Raw genomic sequence first — 21,113 nt, 5'->3', positions numbered from 1 at the left:
AGGGACTACAGATGCAAGAATGGGATGACTTTGTATGGTCGTGTTTAGACGGAAAACTATGAGATCTTTGAAATTCTTGTTTTTGCTAAACGCATGCTGTCAATAAAGAGATGCAATAAAGCCTCAAAGCTTTCTTTTTTTATATTATTTGGAGGTTTAGTTTGAAATTTATTGTAGCATATGTGGTGACAGATCTATCCGGATCATGTGAACTGGTCATATTGGCTACAATCTAAGACTGTCATATTTGTCACCACTTTTGTACACTTCTTGTTTTTGTAGACACGTGTTAAACCAAAGCCAGATGTTATGCAATCTATGCCCACAGATCATCTGCTTGTAGAGGAATGTCTCTTGGAGATCTTGTTCATGCTGTTCCCCAATCCATACACTATAACGCTTCACAAAGATGTCTGTCAGGTTTCACCAGAAGGTTTCATTTGCGCCTGCTTTGCTCACTGCTGTAGGGCATTTGTGCGGTGGACATTGCGAACTCACATGACCCAGCGATCGCTTGGAACACAATCTGCCTGGAGCTTTTATCTTGTTTTGAGGCTTGTGGCTAAGTGGGCCCCCATGACTCGCATGGAGAAAGGAACCAAGTGGTACAAACTCAACCCTGTGCTCCAGCGGAGAACGTACGCTTTCCATCTGTGCTTTTTACAAAAATCACAAGTCAACATGTAAGAACTTTTAGCCAAGAAGGAACCTTATGCAGCTTGAAATAACACACTCAATGACACAGTCAATGAGTAATGGTACTCATTGACTATCTTGGATCTTATCATAGCTTTCAGAAGCAAAGTTCAAAATTCATGTTTATTTTTTTGCTTTAAAGGATTGGTTCATCCAAAAACGCCAGCATACAATGACAACATGCAGTAACCATGGAACGAGAGTCCAAATAGGACATTTAGACTAAACATCATAAAAGTAGTGTAAATGAATACTTAAGATATATATTTGAAGCTTTGTATGAGAAACAGAACAAATTTTATACTACTGCGATTCAAAAGTTTGGGGTTAGTAAGTCTCGTGTGCTCAGCAAGGCTAAGTAGTTTATCCCTTTTGTAAAAATGTCACTTTGGCATTCAAGCTGGTATTAATCTAAAAAACGTTTCTGAAATTTAGTTTCCTTGAAGTCCATCCCGTTCCTGTCTGTTTTAAATACTAAATTCCTCTGCTTAAAATAATCTCTTCCCAATATGGTTTCCGCTAAACATAGGCACCACATGAAGTTCAAGGAGTTTGACTCTGCCAGCCACCCTACAACATGATCTTGCTCTCAAAACAAAAGCGACCTTTAGCTAGGCTGTTTTTTAGTGTTTCACTCAGTTGAAGGCACTAGCCCAGCTCACAGCCAGCTGATATGGTGGTATGTGTTTAAAACTCTCCTGCCAACTTATGACAACCCTAGTTATTTGTTGAATGATACTGTTTGTAGGTAAGAGGGATCTGTTCCACAGTCCTTGTGCTCTGTAGTTTGATGAATTTGAATTTATGCATCTATTGTGCTATATATACACATACATACATACATACATACATACATACATATATACATATATGTGTATATATAGCACAATAGATGCATAAATTCAAATTCATCAAACTACAGAGCACAAGGACTGTGGAACAGATCCCTCTTACCATGTGTGTATATATATATATATGTATATAAGGAAGGATAATACAGACAACGCCTAAAGGTCAGGAAGGACCGGGGATGCCTTGGTATGCCGTGACCGATCATTTAAAGTCAGCTTAGGGAGGAATTTTGTCCCCAGACGTGGTTTACGAGAGTATCCCGACCTTAGTGGGGAAGGCAAGCCGCTGACCGTTTCCTTTGGAAACACACATGTCCCCAGTGAAATGACCTGTGACTGCTCCGGCTCAGACTAACTATTTTTGGTTTGAATTTGAACATAACACAGAAAGCAGTCATCACGGTCTGAAGGTTCCACGACACTTCAGTGAAATTAATTATGTGGTATGATGCCGCTAGGAAAGTAGTTTGACTAGGGCTTTGTTTTAGGTTTTTGCATTGCATTCTGTAGATCAGTTTGGCTTTTTAACGGTGCACAGTATGTTTTGCATGCACACAAACCCTCACAGATGCATGTACATGTTTTCTGGAAGACATTTGCAATTCATTATCCCCTGAAGGGCACACATGACCTGAATGAAGCTGAATTGGCAGCCCTTCAGTCCACCGGTTCCTGAAGTCCACGCAGGACGGCTGGCAATTCTGCTGACGTTGCCTCTAGCTGATCTGTTACAGGGTCAGCCTTCATTGACAAAGCTGCCTTATATAGACAAGAGCTTTTCCTTGTATTGCACCTTCATCAGAGATCACATGATTCTCAACTCAGTGCTGTTTAAATCTTGCAGTATAGGGAGAAATGCCTCCCTGAGTGTCATTTATACCTGAATTTCTTACTGATGTATGTGAGAGATTTTATTGCAAAACTTGTATTTCTTTCAACAATACATAAAGTCCTTGTGCTGAATATCAGTATTTTCCCTCTGCACCAGAGAGATGTGCTTTATACAAGCTAATTGATTCCTGTAGGGAATATTTCAATGTTTGCCAGCATGTGTTTAACCTTTTTTTGACATTTTAAAACCTGTTCGTACTAAGTCTGAATTTATGTCACGAAAAAATTAAAGCAATAAAGCAATGCCTATGAACTCCCTTCTTTTTGCAGGCTGTTTTCTTTTTTCTTTTTTTTAAAAATTAATTATAGTTATATCTCAATTAATGTTATAACAATTTAGTAAAATATTTATATATTTATAATGTATTTTTATAAAGTTTAAAGTACAAAAAGACAATTTTTAATACTTTGGTGTCATATGTTTGCATTAGAGTTCATGCAAACAGGCCTTAAAGGGATACTCCACCCCAAAATGTAAATGTTGTCATTAATCACTTCCAAACCCGTAAAAGCTTCGTTCGTCCTCGGAACACAATTTAAGATATTTTGGATGAAAACCGGGAGGTTTGTGACTGTCCCATTGACTGCCAAGTAAATAAGACTGTCAAGGCACAGAAAAGTATAAAAGAAGATCGTCAACATGGTCCATCTGCCATCAGTGGTTCAATCTGAATTTTATGAAGCGACGAGAATACTTTTTGTACGCAAAGAAAATGAAAATAACGACATTTATTCAACAATTCGTCTCCTCTCTGTGTCAGCGTAGCGCCATTTTGAAAAGCATCCAATGGAAGCAAAGTGCGTACGCTATTCTGTCATCAGTAACACATGGATACGTCTGGACAGTCACATGCCTGCCAGTTTTCATCCAAAATAACTTAAATTGTGTTCCGAGGACGAACAAAGCTTTTACGGGTTTGGAACGACATGGGGGGTAAGTGATTAATGACAAAATTTGCATTTTGGGGTGGAGTATACCTTTAAGACTGCTGAGAAAAGTGCACCATTATGTATGAGCAAATGCACTTAACGGATTCATGCAGTAATGCTAATCAGATTTGCTTATATAAAAACCTGTTTTATTAAAACACTTAATATTTTACTTACTCAATTGGGGTCATTAAGGTTCAACTGTTTTTCAAGGACAGTTCTTTCAGTACTTTTCTGGTCTGAAATCAGCTGGGAGTGTAGACCCCTGGATGATGTCAGTGTAGTGCAATACATTTTACATTATGTGAAGTTGTGAACCCTCAGGAGAGACATATAATGTTTTATTACTGAGGTTGTCTTTTCCCAGTAGCAAAGCCTAGTTGGATGAAATTCTGGTGCAACATTGTCATGCGGAGGGTTTGTGAGAGCAAGCACAGTTTGCAAAAATTTTCCTTGAAAACTACTGATCTTCAAATGAATTTGATTGAACTGCTGTTTTAAGCACGTCTGTACTGAATAGTTTACTCTGATCTGGCCTGCAAACCAGCATGCAATGAATTAAGAAGATTCAGTTCAGTGCTCACATTATTGCATTATGCTTGCAAAAATACAAAGAATACTTTTTATTCAGTGTCTTTTTTAATTTTTTTTTAAAGTGCCCCTATTATGGGTTATGAAATGTTCATATTTTGGTTTTGGGAGTCCCCAACAATAGGTTGACATGCATGCAAGGTCAAAAAAACACTTTCATTGTCTTATAATATGCATTTATTTTAACCTTATTTGCTCAAGGACTCCCAAACGATTCGTCAACAATTCATTTTTCCAAACCCCTCCTTTTGCGTGATGCTAATCTGCGGTGATTGATCCGATTGGTCGATTTCATTTCCATTTCATGATGCCAGCAATGCATGATAAAGCAGTGTTTGCTTTGTGTACAGCCGTTATCGGGAAACAGCTATTTTTACTGCTCCAAAAGTGGCACCTAGTGGCAAAGAATGAATTTGCATTTTCATTCAGACCAACGCAAAAATCATATTTTCCCAGATGGGAATATGCTAATGTTTCATGTTGAAGTCAAAGTTTTAAAAATGACTCGTTTAAATGATTCAGTTGACTCTTTCTTTTGAGAGACACTAACTTTATACACGGTGCACTTTCAGACTTTGCAAGATGTTTTCATTCACTTAGTGTGTGCGTACGTGCATCTCCACCCCGACTCCTCCCAGAAATCACCATACATGGAGCTTACAACGCCTAGTTTTACTATGCATAACTTAATCTGCATATAATTTCCATGCATATTCCCATTCACGTGACACCGTGTTTAACACCGTCAAAGGTACAAGACATTAAGGAAATATGAGATCCTGACTGTAATTCCATTTGGGCCATAGCCTACATATTAATTGCTAAAAATCCTTGTTACGTTTTATAAAATATCCATAAAAACAAAAGTTTAAAATAGCTGTTTTTATAAATTTTTTATAAATTCCTTGTAACGTGAGATCTGCAGTTTAGCTTAATGAATTATTGTGCGCTTATAGCACTCCTCGCTGTCATTAAAACATAGGATGCCACATGAAAAGTGATCAAATGCATCCACTATATGTCTAAATTTAATTTTCTTTAACTTCTGCGTAATGACTTTTTGTAATTTCAGTGCTTAATGAAAGTGGAATATTTATTGTAAATGCATATCGAAATGAAAAGTTTAAAATCGTCTACTTCATTACTTATCACTCCAAAAGAATTCATACGCATGGTCTAGAATGTCTGTACGGTGCGTACATATTTCCAGCAAGTTTATTTTTTATAAATCCGGATATGTGTGTGGAAAATTTATATGCCCATTTTGTGCGTACGCAGCATTTATAAATGAGACCCCAGAACTTTAGTCTATCTCTAGCGCATAAACGACTTTGAGTGGCTGTCATTTTATATGTGTGAGTGTGATCAAGGTGTGCTGCATCTGTGTGAATGGACGTCTTTGTCCACAGAATGGCCTCTTTTTAGCATCATATCACAGACAGCAGTGAGTGCTTGTTAACTAAGGTTTCATTCTTTGGGCCTCTCTCTCATTCTGAATGAATATATTGTGACTGACCCGCGGTCAGAAAGACTCAATAGAGAATCTGAGATTGAAACGGAGCGCTGCGAATGCGCTTTCTGTCCTCTTTCGCTCTCTTCATACAACCAGCTTACGTGCAGGGGAATTAAATTGTGGCTAAGCGAAAGCTTTTCCATTGAGGAAAACGTGGAAAAGTTTATTGCTCTTGAGCAAACACGATTTTGACCGTTTAAGGTGATGAGGACGCCAGCTAGGTGTTGTTCCTCTGAGGTTGTGTGCAAAGGCTTGGTTTTATGTTGAGTTATGGACTCTTTTCTAACGGCACAAGCGAGTGGAAAGTATTTGAGTGCGGACGGAAACGTACAGTCTCTCCGTCAGTGATAAAGACCGTCTTTGTGTGATTAAGAGGTTTAATGGGGATCATACATCATATTGGCAAGTGAAGAACCTTTTTGTATTAGACGCACAGATGTGAGTGTGCTTGAATGTTTTAATCTGGTTTCAGGGAGACTTGGTTTGTATATGATATTGTATCTATTTTATAAAGAAAAAAAATAGTAAATACTAATAAAAATATGGAATTATGTAATCAATTATATAAAATAAATTTTTAATTTTTTTTTTTATTTACTTTTTTTCTTTAGGTACTTAACCAAAAATATAATTTTAATGCACTAATATTCTTTTGAAATGTTCTCAAGGTAATACCACATGGTGTATCATTTAGTCATTTAAATACTGTGGTAAAAAATACATCATTCAAGATGGGCTAAAATACCCATAATATCTAGTACAATAATAATCTGATACAATTGTAAAGCTGCTAAGTGGGTTGTAAGTATTGAACTTTTTACTTAATTATTTCTAATTGTAATAATGTGTGATTTTGATATCACTCAGACCTTTAAGTGCATTATAAAAGTATAAAAGTAAAAAAAATAAAAAAAAATACCCCACAAACTACCTCCTAGCTCAGCCCGATTTTTTAACTACATTTTGCGCTCGGATGCATTTCTAATATTCAAACAAAGTTTGTTTTTCACTTTATTCACTTTTAAATAGTTTTTTCCCATTTTTATTATTTTTTCTTTATAGGCACAGACAAGGGAACGAGAAATGATCAGGAAAAGAGCGGATTTGGAAATCTTTTGGAGCTAGATTCATACAGAACTCACTCAATGTGTCAGCATTTGTGTGCTAATCGCTAGGGCACAACTCCAGCCTAACTAGTCTAAAAAGTGGTATGCTGTTGTTTGGCAGTGTTTTGAATACATAGCCGCTAACAATAGATTAATCTGATTCAGACAGTAACAAGCAGTTAAATTAATTAAACACTGCCTATTGTGGTTTCCACCCAGCATAACAGTTGCTTTTAAAGTGGCTGGAAAATTGGCGAGGTGGTGAAGTTATATCCCAAGAACATACAGAATGGCGCAATCAGCTTGATCTGTAACTCTTACGAGGAATTAAAGAAGGGAAAAATGAATTTCACACTGTTTTTACATTGGCAACTGGCTTGTTTGGCGGTCTGCCTGACTATTAAGAGGGGTTTACACTCAAACACCTGTAATTATAGAGTTGGAGAACTGTTCTTACAAAGTTTTCTCGTTTGTGCTCTCTTTATTTGACACTGGTTGATTGACACCAGAGACATTTGAAAGTTTAATGTCTTAACCCCCAGCAGGTAAGGTGTTGAGATCTTGCGTGTGAAATGTCGTGGCAGTAATGAGACTTATTGAGCGTCGGCCCGAGGCGTCAGGGTGTGACGTCCCACCTCCCCAGCTGAATCAGTTGACTTCAAAACATCAACAGAGACCAGTTTGTGGCAGTAGTTGCTGTGCTGAAGATCACGCATCACGCAAACAGCAACAAAAAGACCAGTGAGGTGCATGATATGACATGTCTTGTCCTGCAGGAGGAACAGTCAGATTTTAGAGCGCACACATTTGCTGCCCCCGGCTATAGACCTGGGAAACGCTTACCAGGAAGTACTGTGACCGAGATGGAGTTACATGTACTTCAATGGAAAAAAAGAGAACAGTATCGAGGACTGACTTCAGTTAGGATTATAGAATTAACTTCAGTGATAGTAATGGGTTTCATTTTAATGAGAGATAAACAGACAGGTGTTTTCACACTCAGTCGTTGGTGTCTCAAAGTTTTGACTGCTGTAAATGCTCTGAACATTGGACTTTTAACTTGCAATATGCATGCAAGGTTCACTTTGTTTTTTGTTTTATTGTATGTTATAAAATGTATATTATATAATATACTGTATGTTTACATTACAATCATAATGTAGCTCAATGATAACAGGTGCAGCAAATCAGGTATTGTGGTAAATTTTTGTTGACAGCATTTCTTCAAGTTTGGCAACTACACAGAAATTCTTTTTTATTTTTTTTAATTAAATGAATAACAAAATTCTTGCTGTTATATAATTTAATTTTAAGATTGAATTAAATTATTATATTAGTGTAAATACACTAAAAGAGATCTCCTTAAAGAGATCTGATTCCACTTTCAAAGCCAGTGAGACCATTTAAATGCTGGCAGAATTGTTACTTTACACTTTTATGGTTTAATTAAATGGTTGGTTATTTGAAGAGGCCTCAAATAATGAAAGAATGAAACCGAAAGTGAAGTGCATATTAATGGCAGGTGAATGGAAAGTTTTTCAGCCAATAAGAGAAGTCATGCTGTGCATAATTTGCATATTGCATCAGCTACATCCTGCTCAAACACAGTCAGCAGTCCAGTATAAAGTATATCTGATTAAGCCGTTTAATGCCAGCATTAAGACTGTTTGCACAAAACAGTGGGCGGGTCAATGGATGTATCATTGTGATGTAATGCATTATCTAACTAGTTTATCGGCTTTTGTAATCAGAATTATTCAGACAGTAATTTATCACAGATGCTGTTAGTAAACCAGTCTAGTCTATGCTTTTCCCAGATGTTTACCTTAACTGTTAGCAAGTGAATAGTTGGAGTGTCTCAGATCAGTGATTAAATAAAGCTTTTTTTGGCTGTGCTTCTCAGCTGTACATGTGCTAGCCCAAAAATTTTGTATCTTTAAGTTTTCCTTTCCTCAGCTGACTTTAGGTTGGAAAAAAGTCCAGCTGTGTGTGTGTGTGTGTGTGTGTGTGTGTGGGGCCCTAAAAATGGGCTGCCTTTCCTGATTGTGAGTGATTGATTGTTTTTCACTATTTTCCTTACCAAGAAGGAGAATGATTTGAAAAGGATTCATTGTGTTATAATGAATACAATCCATAGCAATCATTTCAAACTGGATTGGTAAATAAATTTCATTTTAGCTAGATGAAGAAAATAAAATAGCTTCCAGAGTGCATTGCTTTGTTGATCCTAATAGGATCGATCTAGTTTTGTGCACTAATCTTGCTATACTAACCGCAGATAATGAGTGCGTAGGCTTGAGGGGTTGTGGAAGAGCTGGTTTTTCTGGCACCCTGTCTTTGGAAAGGGGTTTGTGTGAGCGGTCTCTTGATGAATGTGCAGTGCTCTTGCTGCTTGCTGGAGGCTTTGCTGCAGTGATGTATTAGTGTGATTATGCAGAAGCTAAGTAATTGACCTGTTTAAAACTTTGGGGCCGCAGCACTAATTCCTCAATATTATGACATTAAAGAGGTTTATAGTTTGATACTTCATACTATTTTACGTATGCATATGCATATACACACATACATAAATAAATATTTATATATATATATATATATATATATATATATATATATATATATATATATATATATATATATATATATATATATATATATATATATATATATATATATATATATATATATAGCAGCTAGATAATAAATTCTCTAAATGTTTGTATTTAGAGAGGAAATGCTACTCGGTCAAGATGTCTATATGTGTCCTGTCCTCCCTTCTTCTGGGTCAGAATGACCTGATGCAGGTACAAGGCCTGTGCTGAAGGAAACTAGGTCAAATATGCTTCAAGTCATTTTGTTACAGATCGTGAGTGCAGTAACGTAATTACCCACCTCAGTGGAATGAAATTTCTTCCATTATGTACTCACCTTCATGTCATTCCAAACCTGTATGACTGACTTTCCTTCTTCTGTGGAAGAACGTTTGCCTATTTTCCATGCTCTTTTCCATGCAATTACAGTGCGACTGACGCTTTCAAGCCTCAAAAAGCATGCAAAAGCACCGTGAAAATAGCCCTAAGTTCACTAAGTCTTCTGAAGCCATATGATGCTGTTATCAAACCATTCTTTTAGTTTGATCATATCAATGAATCAGTTGGTAGAAAGTAAGGTGCACAGGTTTGGAACGACAGGAGGGTGAGAAATGATGATAGAAGCTACTTAGAAGTTTCTTTTTTGGGCAAACGATTCCTTTAATCTTCAATAATGAGAAATCTGCGTTGCTTCATTTGAACCACACATTCCTGTGAAAGATAAGAGGAGTTATGTTGCAAACTGTCTGAGACATGTTACAAAATGAAGCCCATTCAGCCACTTATTAAAGAAAGAGAGAGGGAAAGAAAGGATTAAAGAGAAGAGAGAAGAGAACAATGTGATGAAACTGTTCTTTCAGGACTCTTAAGCAACATGTTTTTCCTCTTGGCATCACAGCTTCTGATGGAGCTCAGAATGGAAGATTGGGAGATTAAAGACACTGATATTAATTTACTCTTTTTTTTCTTAATTTTTTTTCTTCTTTTTTTTTTTCCTCCAGGAGCGACGAAAGAGATCGGATCGGCTTTGACCAGGATGTGTATGAGACACAGAAGCATTGAAAACAAGCTCAAACTGTTCACAACGTACGACTGTTTAATTGTTTCATTTTTCATAAGCTCATTAGTTGAATTGGTAATAAAGATTATGTATTATACAACGTATTAACTGTATGGAGGACTTCAACGTGTGTGTGTGTGTGTGCAGGGCTCTCATGGATAACTTGATCACTCCTCTGGAGCTGAAAATTGAAGAGTGGAAAAAGGTTGCCAGTCAGCTGGACAAAGACCATGCCAAAGGTATCGGCCTCCTTCTCCATGTGATATAATCAGAATTCAACAGGTTTAGTATTTAATCTTTGTGTGGAAAAAGTTCCTGTACGGCAGGAGGTGAAGTATCGTTTTAATCCTTTAATGGAGGTTTTTCAAACTAAGTAGGTCGATTTTAAAGGTAGAGTTCACCTGAAAATGAAAAATTCATATTCAAGCAGAATAAAAACAATAACTAGAAGAACAGACTGTTGCATACAGTCTGTTCTGTATTATTAATAGATAAAGTTCAAACTTTATCTATTAATAATATAAAAAAACCATTTAATTGTTTAATTAAAATCTTAATAGAATCTAGTATTTCTTAATCCTTTTGAGAGAAGAGTTAATTATACTATGAGACTGTTTACATAGAAGTCTTAAGAGTGCAGTAAGAAAGAGGAAAATGACCATAAAACTGAGTTATGATTGTTTTTGGCACACACACACACGCACACACAAAAAGCATATCACCACCCCTTTAAGAATATCACTGTCGGAAAACCTGTCCTATTAGCTGCACACTGTTAATTATTAAATGGCTCTTAACTCTGTGGGAGTCCCTCAGACAGTTATATTAGAGCTCACAATGGATTATTTATTCATAAGAACAATCCATTATGTCATATAAAAGATTAGGCATTCAATCAGTTAGCTTGCAGCTCGCCAGTGAACGCGCAGCTACACCCACACTATCTCCAACACGTCTGTCTGAGGTTGCTAAGGGGTCATTTCATTTGACATCATTGTGAATCATTTATTAGCAAAGCTTGCTAAGGCAGGCAACGTTGTTATTGTTGCTCTTATTTAAGATTAGGGATTTGAACCACTGCCTTTATTAACATTTAGCTTTTGCTTCCACTGCAGAGGCTAATGTTCTTCTTTCCCTGCCTTTGTTGTTGTTTTTAGAATATAAGAAAGCACGAGCAGATATCAAGAAGAAATCTTCAGATACGATTAAACTGCAGAAGAAGGTTAAAAAAGGTAAGAACTGATGCTTATCATTGAACGAAAGTCACTGAGGGTGAACACCTTGGGTAAATACTCTTAATTATGTTCTATGAGTTGCAACGTATGAAGTCCTGTTGTCTTGTTACACACTCGCACACTCTTACTCAAATTACTACCTCAGATCTCTTTGTCTAAACACAATAGGACATGCCCGTGACTTCTGCTGGGGTCACACCCCATGTTGTCATAAAACCACACCCTGTGTTGTCATGGCATCAACCTTGGCCGTCTTGCCCCTGGTCATAATGCGCTTTGAACTGAATGTTCAATTGAAATAGTCCTTCAGTGTTTATTTTTACAGTTTGACCAAAAAAAAAAAAAAAAAAACTAGATCTAACTGAATATAAATCAAGTACTGAATGATGAGGCCATAGTTTCACCAACAGAACCAAATACAGTTTTTGAGATAATTTCACAACGCCTATAAAAGATCTCATGCAGGTCATATTTCACCCCAAAATATTAAATAATATTTTCCATAAAGAAAATAAAGCTTGTTTGTAGAATCATTAGGATTGTTTCCATTTTTATTTTCATAACAGTTAAGCACATCCCCAGATTCTCATTATTGTTTTGCATTACTGTAAAAAAAAAAATTATTTATACAATATGGGAGTATTTACTTTGTACAGTCTTTAGATTGTTTAAAATAAAAATTGTATTGCAAGAATTACCTAAAAAATAAATAAATATTTTTTTTTAAATATAATTAAGTATTAATTATTTAATTAATAATTATTAAATTAAATTATTTATTAATTAATTAATTTAGTATCTACACTTGTATTATTTAATTCAAATTTTTGTCTAGTATTGTGAATTATTTTTAATAGGTTTGGCTTTAATTAACAATAAAAATACTGAGTAAAGCATGTTATGGTAATGAGAATTTGGGGAGGTGGGAATATGTATAATTCTCATGGCAGTAATATTGCAATGCAAAAAAAAATTGGATACATTTTTTTTTTTTTACAAAATTAAAGTATTTATATTTTAGTGTGGAACATGGTTTAGACGTGACATTAAGCTTTTTGTATTAAATTATTAACAAAGACTTTAAATTAGATTTGAATACTGTTGGAATAATTTTGAGAGTGTTGGGATGAAACGAGTTTAAGATGGAGGAAGAGACGCGAGGGATAAATGGAGCTGTGATGAATTGAATACATGGAATAGAAGCAGCGAGAGAGATAAATGTGTATGCAGATGTGTTCTGTCTGTCATTATGGTGGGTGTCGTCTGCTTCAGCTGTGTGTGCATGTGTGTGGGCAGCAGTAAGAGACTGACTCTTCACTTCTGCTCTGGTCTGTATGAGGGGTCAACACTCCCACTGCTCTATATTCTGCATCCACCCTCATGCAAACGCTTACTCAACATTTCCAGAGGATGTGATAAAATGACTTTTGCATTTTCTGTGTGCTCGTACATAACCCCTGATCGAACACCATTTTATGATTTATAAGCTTTCTGGTGCCAAGGACCCTCATGTATGATCATTTCCTTGCCGAGGAGCCCCTTCCTAATAAATAATGAAGCTATATATATCGAGGGGTGAGAACCAGAAGGGCGTAAGTGACATTTCACCAACTTTACAGGAGAGCCAAAACAAAAATTTTACCATAGTTTGATCTGACTTTGTGTACTGATTTCAAATGTTTATAATACAAATTTGTACACTCATGGATGACAGCACTTTTGCCAGTAGAAAGAGCTCATTAAGAACTTTCATTTGATGTATATATCTCCATTTCACCAAAAATGTTACTTACGCCCTTCTGGTTCTCACCCCTCGATTATATAAAAAGTTTGCGGTTAGTAAGATTTAAGAAATAAATTAATACTTTTATTTAGTGCTGTCAAATGAGTAATTGCGGTTAATCGCATCCATATAAAAACAATTTGTTTACATAATATATGTGTGTGTACTGTGTATATGTATTATGTATAAATACACACACATACAGTATATATTTAGAAAATATTTCCATGTGTATATATTCATATAATTGATATTATATATAAATATTTTACATGTATAAACTTAACACATTTTTCTTGAATATATACATGTATGTGTGTGTATTTATATACAGTATCTCACAGAAGTGAGTACACCCCTCACATTTTTGTAAATATTTTATTATATATTTTCATGTGACAACACTGAAGAAATGACACTTTGCTACAATGTAAAGTAGTGAGTGTACAGCTTGTATAACAGTGTAAATTTGCTGTCCCCTCAAAATAACTCAACACACAGCCATTAATGTCTAAACCGCTGGCCACAATAGTGAGTACAGCCCTAAGTGAAAATGTCCAAATTGGGCCCAAAGTGTCAATATTTTGTGTGGCCACCATTATTTTCCAGCACTGCCTTAACCCTCCAGTGCATGGAGTTTAGGGCTGGACCAGAATAGTCGAATATTCATTCGGTGGGTTAGCATTCGATTTTCAATTTTGAGATTCGAATATTCTTTTTTTTTTTTTTTTTTCTTTATCTTTTAACACCTGGCATCCCCCGCAAAACAGTTCTCATTCGCGCTTGAATATGAATTACCCATGAGTGAACGTCATGATTCAGAGATTCATTTTTGAGAAGACAAAAATGCCAAAGACCTCAGCTGTGTGGGAGTACTTTAAATTGAGTGAGGACAAGACAAAGGCAGTGTGCCAAATATATGCGATTTGAAACTGGCCTACCACAACAGCACATCAAGTTTGAAAAATCAGTTCTGTAAGTAGATTGTTGGTGTAAAAAAACGAGCTGCTTTTATCCACCATGTTAATCAGTAATTTTACATATGATAAAAACATGCACTTAATTTGCTTGGAAAATACTTGCGAATATAAGGCAGTCAGAAAAAAATTATTTTATTTAAACTGTTCATTAATTAATTAAAATGTGTGATGCTGTTATTGAAAGTATTCTACCATGTTCTTTATTTATTACAGTTCGTTGAACGTCGTTCATTTATCTTTCGTTCTTCTTTCATTTAAATAGCCTACCCTTTGCGGTGTAATTACTGTGCTGCTAATTTCTGATTCGGGAGTGATTTGTTTATTAGAAAAATGTTAGGCTACCTTATTAAAAGTATTGCTCTTAACAGACCTGTCTGGTTTGTATCACTAGTGCAGTGTCCGTTCTCGGAGCATTTAAGCCCTGCCTGCGTGAGGTGCACCGCTTCCGGTTCATGCTGTTCCGTAGTTTATTAAAAGTTTATTAATTCTGAACGTGTAGCGTGTCCATATTGCACCAAAATGCCACACAGCACTCCCTTGGGTCCGCAGCAACACGCCCGCCATGCATGAAGTCGATTGGATGAACGGTTCTCGACATAATAAAAATGCAAACAGACAGACAGACACAAAGAGATTCCTGCCTTTATTAGACAGAAGAATATGTTCAGCCCCCTCCCTTCGAAGCTTCGAATATTCGGTGTTGATTACTACCGAAGCTTCGAAGCTCAAAAAATTCGGTATTCGGACCAGCCCTAATGGAGTTCACCAGAGCTTCACAGGTTGCCACTGAAGTCCTCTTCCACTCCTCCATGACGACATCACGGAGCTGGTGGATATTAGAGACCTTGCGCTCCTCCACCTTCCATTTGAAGATGCCCCAAAGATGCTCAATAGGGTTTAGGTCTGGAGACATGCTTGGCCAGTCCATCACCATTACCCTCAGCTTCTTTAGCAAGGCAGTGGTTGTCTTGGAGGTGTGTTTGGGGTCGTTATCATGTTGGCCCTGCGGGCCAGTCTCCGAAGGGAGGGGATCATGCTCTGCTTCAGTTTGTCACAGTACATGTTGGCATTCATGGTTCCCTCAATGAACTGTAGCTCCCCAGTGCTGGCAGCACTCATGCAGCCCCAGACCATGACACTTCCACCACCATGCTTGACTGAAGGCAAGACACACTTGACTTTGTATTCTTCACCTGGTCCATGTCCTTAGTCTGCTTGTCTTCAGCAAACTGTTTGCGGGCTTTCTTTTGCATCATCTTCATACGTCTATTTCCCAAACACAACCTCTGGATACGACGCTGAGCACGTGCACTCAACTTCTTTGGTCAACCATGGCGAGGCCTGTTCTGAGTGGAACCTGTCCTGTTAAACCGCTGTATTGTCTTGGCCACCGTGCTGCAGCTCAGTTTCAGGGTCTTGGCATTCTTCTTATAGCCTACGCCATATTTATGTAGCGCAACAATCCTTTTTTTCAGATCCTCAAGAGAGTTCTTTGCCATGAGGTGCCATGTTGAACTTCCAGTGATCAGTATGAGAGAGTGAGAGCGATAACACCAAATTTAACACACCTGCTCCCCAGTCACACCTGAGACCTTGTAACACTGATGAGTCACATGACACCGGGGAGAGAAAATGGCTAATTGGGACCAATTTGGACATTTTCACTTAGGGGTGTACTCACTTTTGTGGCCAGCGGTTTAGACATTAATGGCTGTGTGTTGAGTTATTTTGAGGGGACAGCAAATTTACACTATTATACAAGCTGTATACTCACTACTTTACATTGTAGCAAAGTGTCATTTCTTCAGTGTTGTCACATGAAAAGATATAACATATTTACAAAAATGTGAGGGGTGTACTCACTTCTGTGAGATACTGTATACATAAGAAATATACACAGTACATACACATTATGTTGTAATTTTTTTTCATTTTGGATGCGATTAATTGTTTGGCAGCACTACTTTTATTCAGTAAGGATGGATTAAATTGATCAAAAGTGACAGTAAAGACATTACACTGTCACAAAAGATTAATATTTCTAATAAATGCTGTTGTTTTGAACTCTTCCAACAATTCAGAAAAAAACAAGGTTTCCATAAAAATATTAAGTAGTACAACAGTTTCTTAAGCATGAAATCAGCGTATTAGAATGATTTCTGAAGAATCATGTGACACTGGAGGGACTATATGAAGGGTTTTAGTTTTGTTTTGTTGTGAAGGTGGTTGGAATGTGATTGTATGCATTTTTTTTTTTTTTTTTTTTTAATTTTAAGGGGAAAAATAGCATTTGAGGAAATGAGCAGTTTTTGTCTGAACATTGTCACCAGAATAGCTCATAGCTCAAGGCCAGACAAACTCAAAAAGAGGAAAGAGATCCCCCATCCTTCCTTCCATTGGCATGTCATCTTTCCCAACATTGGGAAAACACCCTGTGGTCATACACTCCCTTTCATATGGAAGGGTTCTGCTTGCTGCTGCTGCATGATCTGCCTTGTCTTGTATTTAGGAGTAATGTGACCTCAGATCCAGTGTGTCTTTTGGTTTTATCAGCCACTTACTGATTATAAAGCCTGAAAACTAAAGGGAAATCTGTATAAGGCTGGATGCATTTCTTTGGGGATATTTACATGAGAGATCTTGTTCAAATTCATTAGTAATTCTCTGGCAGACTGCTTGTATAAAAAAAATGTTAAGTTTCCAATAAAATTTTTTATCACTTTTATCTGCAGTACCTCCCACTAAGAGAGCCCTTTACTGTGATGTTAGTCATCTGCAGCTGAATGAAGAAAACATGGCCTTGTCCTGACACAGTCTGAATCATAAGATAGAGGCCGAATTAAGTGTTCGCATAAGTGATTCAGAAGCTAGCATTTTTATATCACCACAGCACACCCATAAACCCCTCCTAGCGCTGTTTGATTTACTACCATAATGCTCACAGATGGTGAGAAAATGAAAATAAATATGGCGTCTAGACCTATGATGCGTCTCGGAGTGCTCATTCATCATTATAGCTTACATTTGTGTTTCTCAGAGGTCTACGGAGGCAGACAGCTCTGAAGATTTGGACCCGTCTGTGTGGGGACTGTGAAGAAAAAGAGCATTGGATATGAATTATTAAAACTCATGCACATTAGTATTCCAATGCCGTTACTGCTGTGTTTGAGATGGCATGACGATCCAGTGCTCTGGACTTTCTGGCGTCTGAATTGACTACATTTTTAAATATGAATTAAATAGTTTTAAACGTCTAGAATTTGTTTGTATTTCATCTCAGTTTTAATACATAGATAAATGATTTCCTCTTTTTATTTGCGTTATTTAGGCCTAGTATGTTAAATTATATACAGGCCAGGTATATTCACATGTTGCTGTGCACTCGTTTAAAAATGAAATCATCGAGGGCCCTTAGTCACAGATCCAGTGCAGTACCACCTACTAGGTGGAGGCTAACCATCGTCATCAGTAAGGTTCCTTTGCCCTACTTCTCACAGAAAACCTGCACACGTGCCTCCTGTATGTGTTTATGGAGAGAAGGTGTCTGCTCATGACATCATATCTTCCAACCGCTCTGGATTTCTAGACCTCAGGGAATGTCTCTGTGGCACACACCTTTGCCTGAATGGCTCTGGGTTATTTTCCCATCAAGGTTTGTTTTTGTGTTTAAACGGCTCAAATGAACTAAACACTAAAGCTGTGTTACTTTTCTGAAATGTGCATGGGTCATTCCACTTGCTTCTACTTTATATAAAATACATTTCGCATAGATTATTGATAATTAACATTTTTGAAGGGATGGTTCACCCAAAAATGAAAATTTGATGTTTATCTGCTTACCCCCAGGGCATCCAAGATGTAGGTGACTTTGTTTCTTCAGTAGAACACAAACGAAGATTTTTAACTCCAACCGTTGCAGTCTGTCAGTCATATAATGGCAGTCAATGGGACTCACGGCTTTGAGAGTCAAAAAAACATACACAGACAAAACCAAATAAAACCCTGCGGCTTGTAACGATACATTGAGGTGTTAAGACACGTAACAATCGGTCTGTGCAAGAAACTGAACAGTATTTATAGCATTTATTTACCTCTGATCCACCGTAATGTTCAGCTGTCCTGAGCACGTTCACAACATCCGGCGCGTGACGCGTCAACGTGCTCTGGTATAGTAGACGCATGTGTGGAAGCAATCTGTCGCACGTATACGTCACTCATTGTTAAGATCGCTTCTGCGCATGCGTCTGCTATGCCAGAGCATGTTGACGCATCACGCGCCGGATGTTGTGAACGTGCTCAGGACAGCTGAACATTGCGGTGGATCAGAGGTAAATAAATGCTATAAATACAGTTGTGAACGCGCTCAGGTTTGAATTAAAAACTTTGTTTGTGTTCTACTGAAGGAACAAAGTCACCTACATCTTGGATGCCCTGGGGGTAAGCAGATAAACATCAAATTTTCATTTTTGGGTGAACTATCCCTTTAATATAAAATTATTTATTAAATAATATTTGTTGTATATTATTAATAAATAATTCATTTATAATTGTTTTTTTTCATAAGAAGATTTGAGTGGTACTTGCCAGTGCAAAACTCTTCATGATGCCAGTGTTTTAGGCGGTTGTCAGGGTGTTGCTATGCAGTTCTTTAGGCAGTGTCCTAGTAGCTGACTCAAAGCAACTCATTTATGGTTGTGGTGTATCACCTGCTAAATGTTTTTGCTAGCCTGAAGTCATCTTAGTGGTTTCTAGTATGTTGCTATGCTGTTTCTAGGGTGACGTTAATGTGTTCTGAGGGGTTATCACTCTCTTTCACATTTCTCTGTGTTGGAAACACTCTCTTTAACACATTCTGTTAACACAAAACAGGCTCCTGTAACATATTTCAGATTATAGCTGCATGTTTCCTAAGCCATTTGTCTTTCAGACAGGCGTGGGATTTATCAACATACCTACTGACCTTTGCCCTTTAAACTGAAGATGACCCCATCCCAAAGCTGTCCTACCCAACCAGGTTTCTTTCAGCCTTCACTTTAGGCTGTGTTTGAAGGTGTAATGGTCTAAGAGCATCTAAACACACATACGGTGACACAATCCAGCACAAGGTCAATGTACTCAAGCACCAGGGATCACGTCTCTGCCTGGCAGGTCAAAGGACTTAACTGAGTTCCGCAACACTGACGAGAATTGCTTAAATCCTAAAAATGCATACTCGGCACTTAAACGGATTTGCAGAGGTTGTTTAGATTCACTGTGCTGTGCCTCTTGTGCAACGCTTGTGGATCTGATTCTGTTATTCAATTAAAATGCAATCTAGACTCAAGAGGTGTTCTCTAAATGCTAATGAACCTTATTGTGAGGATTCTGTTCTCTTAACTAAAATATGGTAAATTGAAATTGTACAAATGTCCCATTCTCAGTTTTTCTCCAACTTAAAAGTGTCTAGTGGGACATTGAGATGAAGTAGTATTCACCAGGTCAAGTAATCTAAGCATGATCCCAGCATATCATTGTAGTCTTTATCTAATGTAACATCATTATAAATGTCTGAAAAAACTTGTTGTGCCTGTGAAAGTAACTGTACATTTGTCTTGCTTGCCAGCTTGGAGTGCAGAAGATCAGGTGTCACAAAGGACACCTGAGGTTATTGTTAGCAGTGGGGACAATGGGATCAGTGTGTATGCGTCTGAATGTACTGCACACAGCTGTCAGAATGCTCTCCTGTTGGTGGAATGTTGAAAATGTAGCCGTGTGTATTTTTGAGACGGAGAAGAGCTGCGAGTCACCCATAAACACATACATACAGGTTCTAAAAGGTGGCTTTTGTAGTGACGCCATTAAAAGAACCATTGTTGGTTCCCCAAAGAACCTTTCAGTAAACAGTTCTTAAAATGACCATGAAGCGTGGAGAACCTTTTAATAATCTAAGGAACCTTTTTTTCCATTATAAAGGACTTTTTGTGCATTTGGCAAGAACCTTTATTGTTAAGACTGTAGGACTGAGCAATATATTAAATTTGCATTATATATTTGTTGATGGACAATATAAAATTAGGATTGAATATCAAAATATATTGCTCATCCCGTTTATGCATGGGTGAGAACTTGATGACTTGGGGCAAAAATGCCCCCCAAATTTAAGATAAGGGGGAAAAATGCCCCTGGACAATTAATATAGGTGGCTGGCACCATTAAAGTGAAATGAGAAATGAATTCCCTTAATGGAAAAGTTCATTTCTGACCCTGATGCACACTCGCATACGCAGTCCAAAAATGCAGTAATGTGATTGCAAAAGCAAATAAACTATTCATTTAGATGAGATGTGTTGGGGGTGATGCATCTACTGAGAGATGAAAAACAGAGGAAAAGACCAGGTCATGTGTTTAAAGCTGCTCACGTGGTGTGTGCTGGCATGAGGTAAACAAACCTCTAAATGTGATTAACCTCACATTTCTCCCATTGCATTTCATCAGTAAAGCGCCAGGAGACAGAGGCAGTCATCATATCATAATTAAAAATCACTCAGCTATGTTCTTCTATTAAACACTTTGCATTGTTTTTCCTAGCTTTCTTGTAAACTTGTATCATTGTGTTTGCACGTTCATGTTTTTCTGCATGATTTTTAGAGTGTTTGGTAAATCTTATTTTCTATCATTAAGCTGCATTATATTAGCTGCCCAGCACCAAAGAATCTAGATATCAATGTTAGTCATTAAAAACAGCCTTAATGGTTGAACACTGCTATGCAGTAGTATTATCTAGCAGCTACTATGGAATGTAAGGGGCTCTCAGTGGCAGCTGGGATTTAAATGCAACACAAGAACACATGCACACCATACAGTCCACCTGTGTGCCATTACCAGAGACCCCAGATCCGTCGTCACG

At 37.3% G+C, this 21,113-nt stretch overlaps 1 protein-coding gene across 4 annotated transcripts in view; it reads left to right on the top strand.

Annotated features, from left to right (window-relative positions):
- Positions 1-21,113, top strand: part of mtss1 (MTSS I-BAR domain containing 1) — a 59,608-nt gene that overhangs the window by 25,255 nt on the left and 13,240 nt on the right. For all 4 annotated transcript variants that reach the window (XM_058778327.1, XM_058778325.1, XM_058778324.1 and 1 more), the window contains 3 exons: positions 10,171-10,255; positions 10,377-10,468; positions 11,387-11,461. In XM_058778327.1, coding sequence (XP_058634310.1) covers positions 10,171-10,255; positions 10,377-10,468; positions 11,387-11,461 — 252 coding nt within the window. The remainder of the gene's footprint in view (positions 1-10,170; positions 10,256-10,376; positions 10,469-11,386; positions 11,462-21,113) is intronic.

This window comes from Onychostoma macrolepis, chromosome 06 (assembly GCF_012432095.1).
Source record: "Onychostoma macrolepis isolate SWU-2019 chromosome 06, ASM1243209v1, whole genome shotgun sequence".
NCBI classification, from domain to species: domain Eukaryota; kingdom Metazoa; phylum Chordata; class Actinopteri; order Cypriniformes; family Cyprinidae; genus Onychostoma; species Onychostoma macrolepis.
This window is presented reverse-complemented; position numbering and strand designations above follow the sequence as displayed.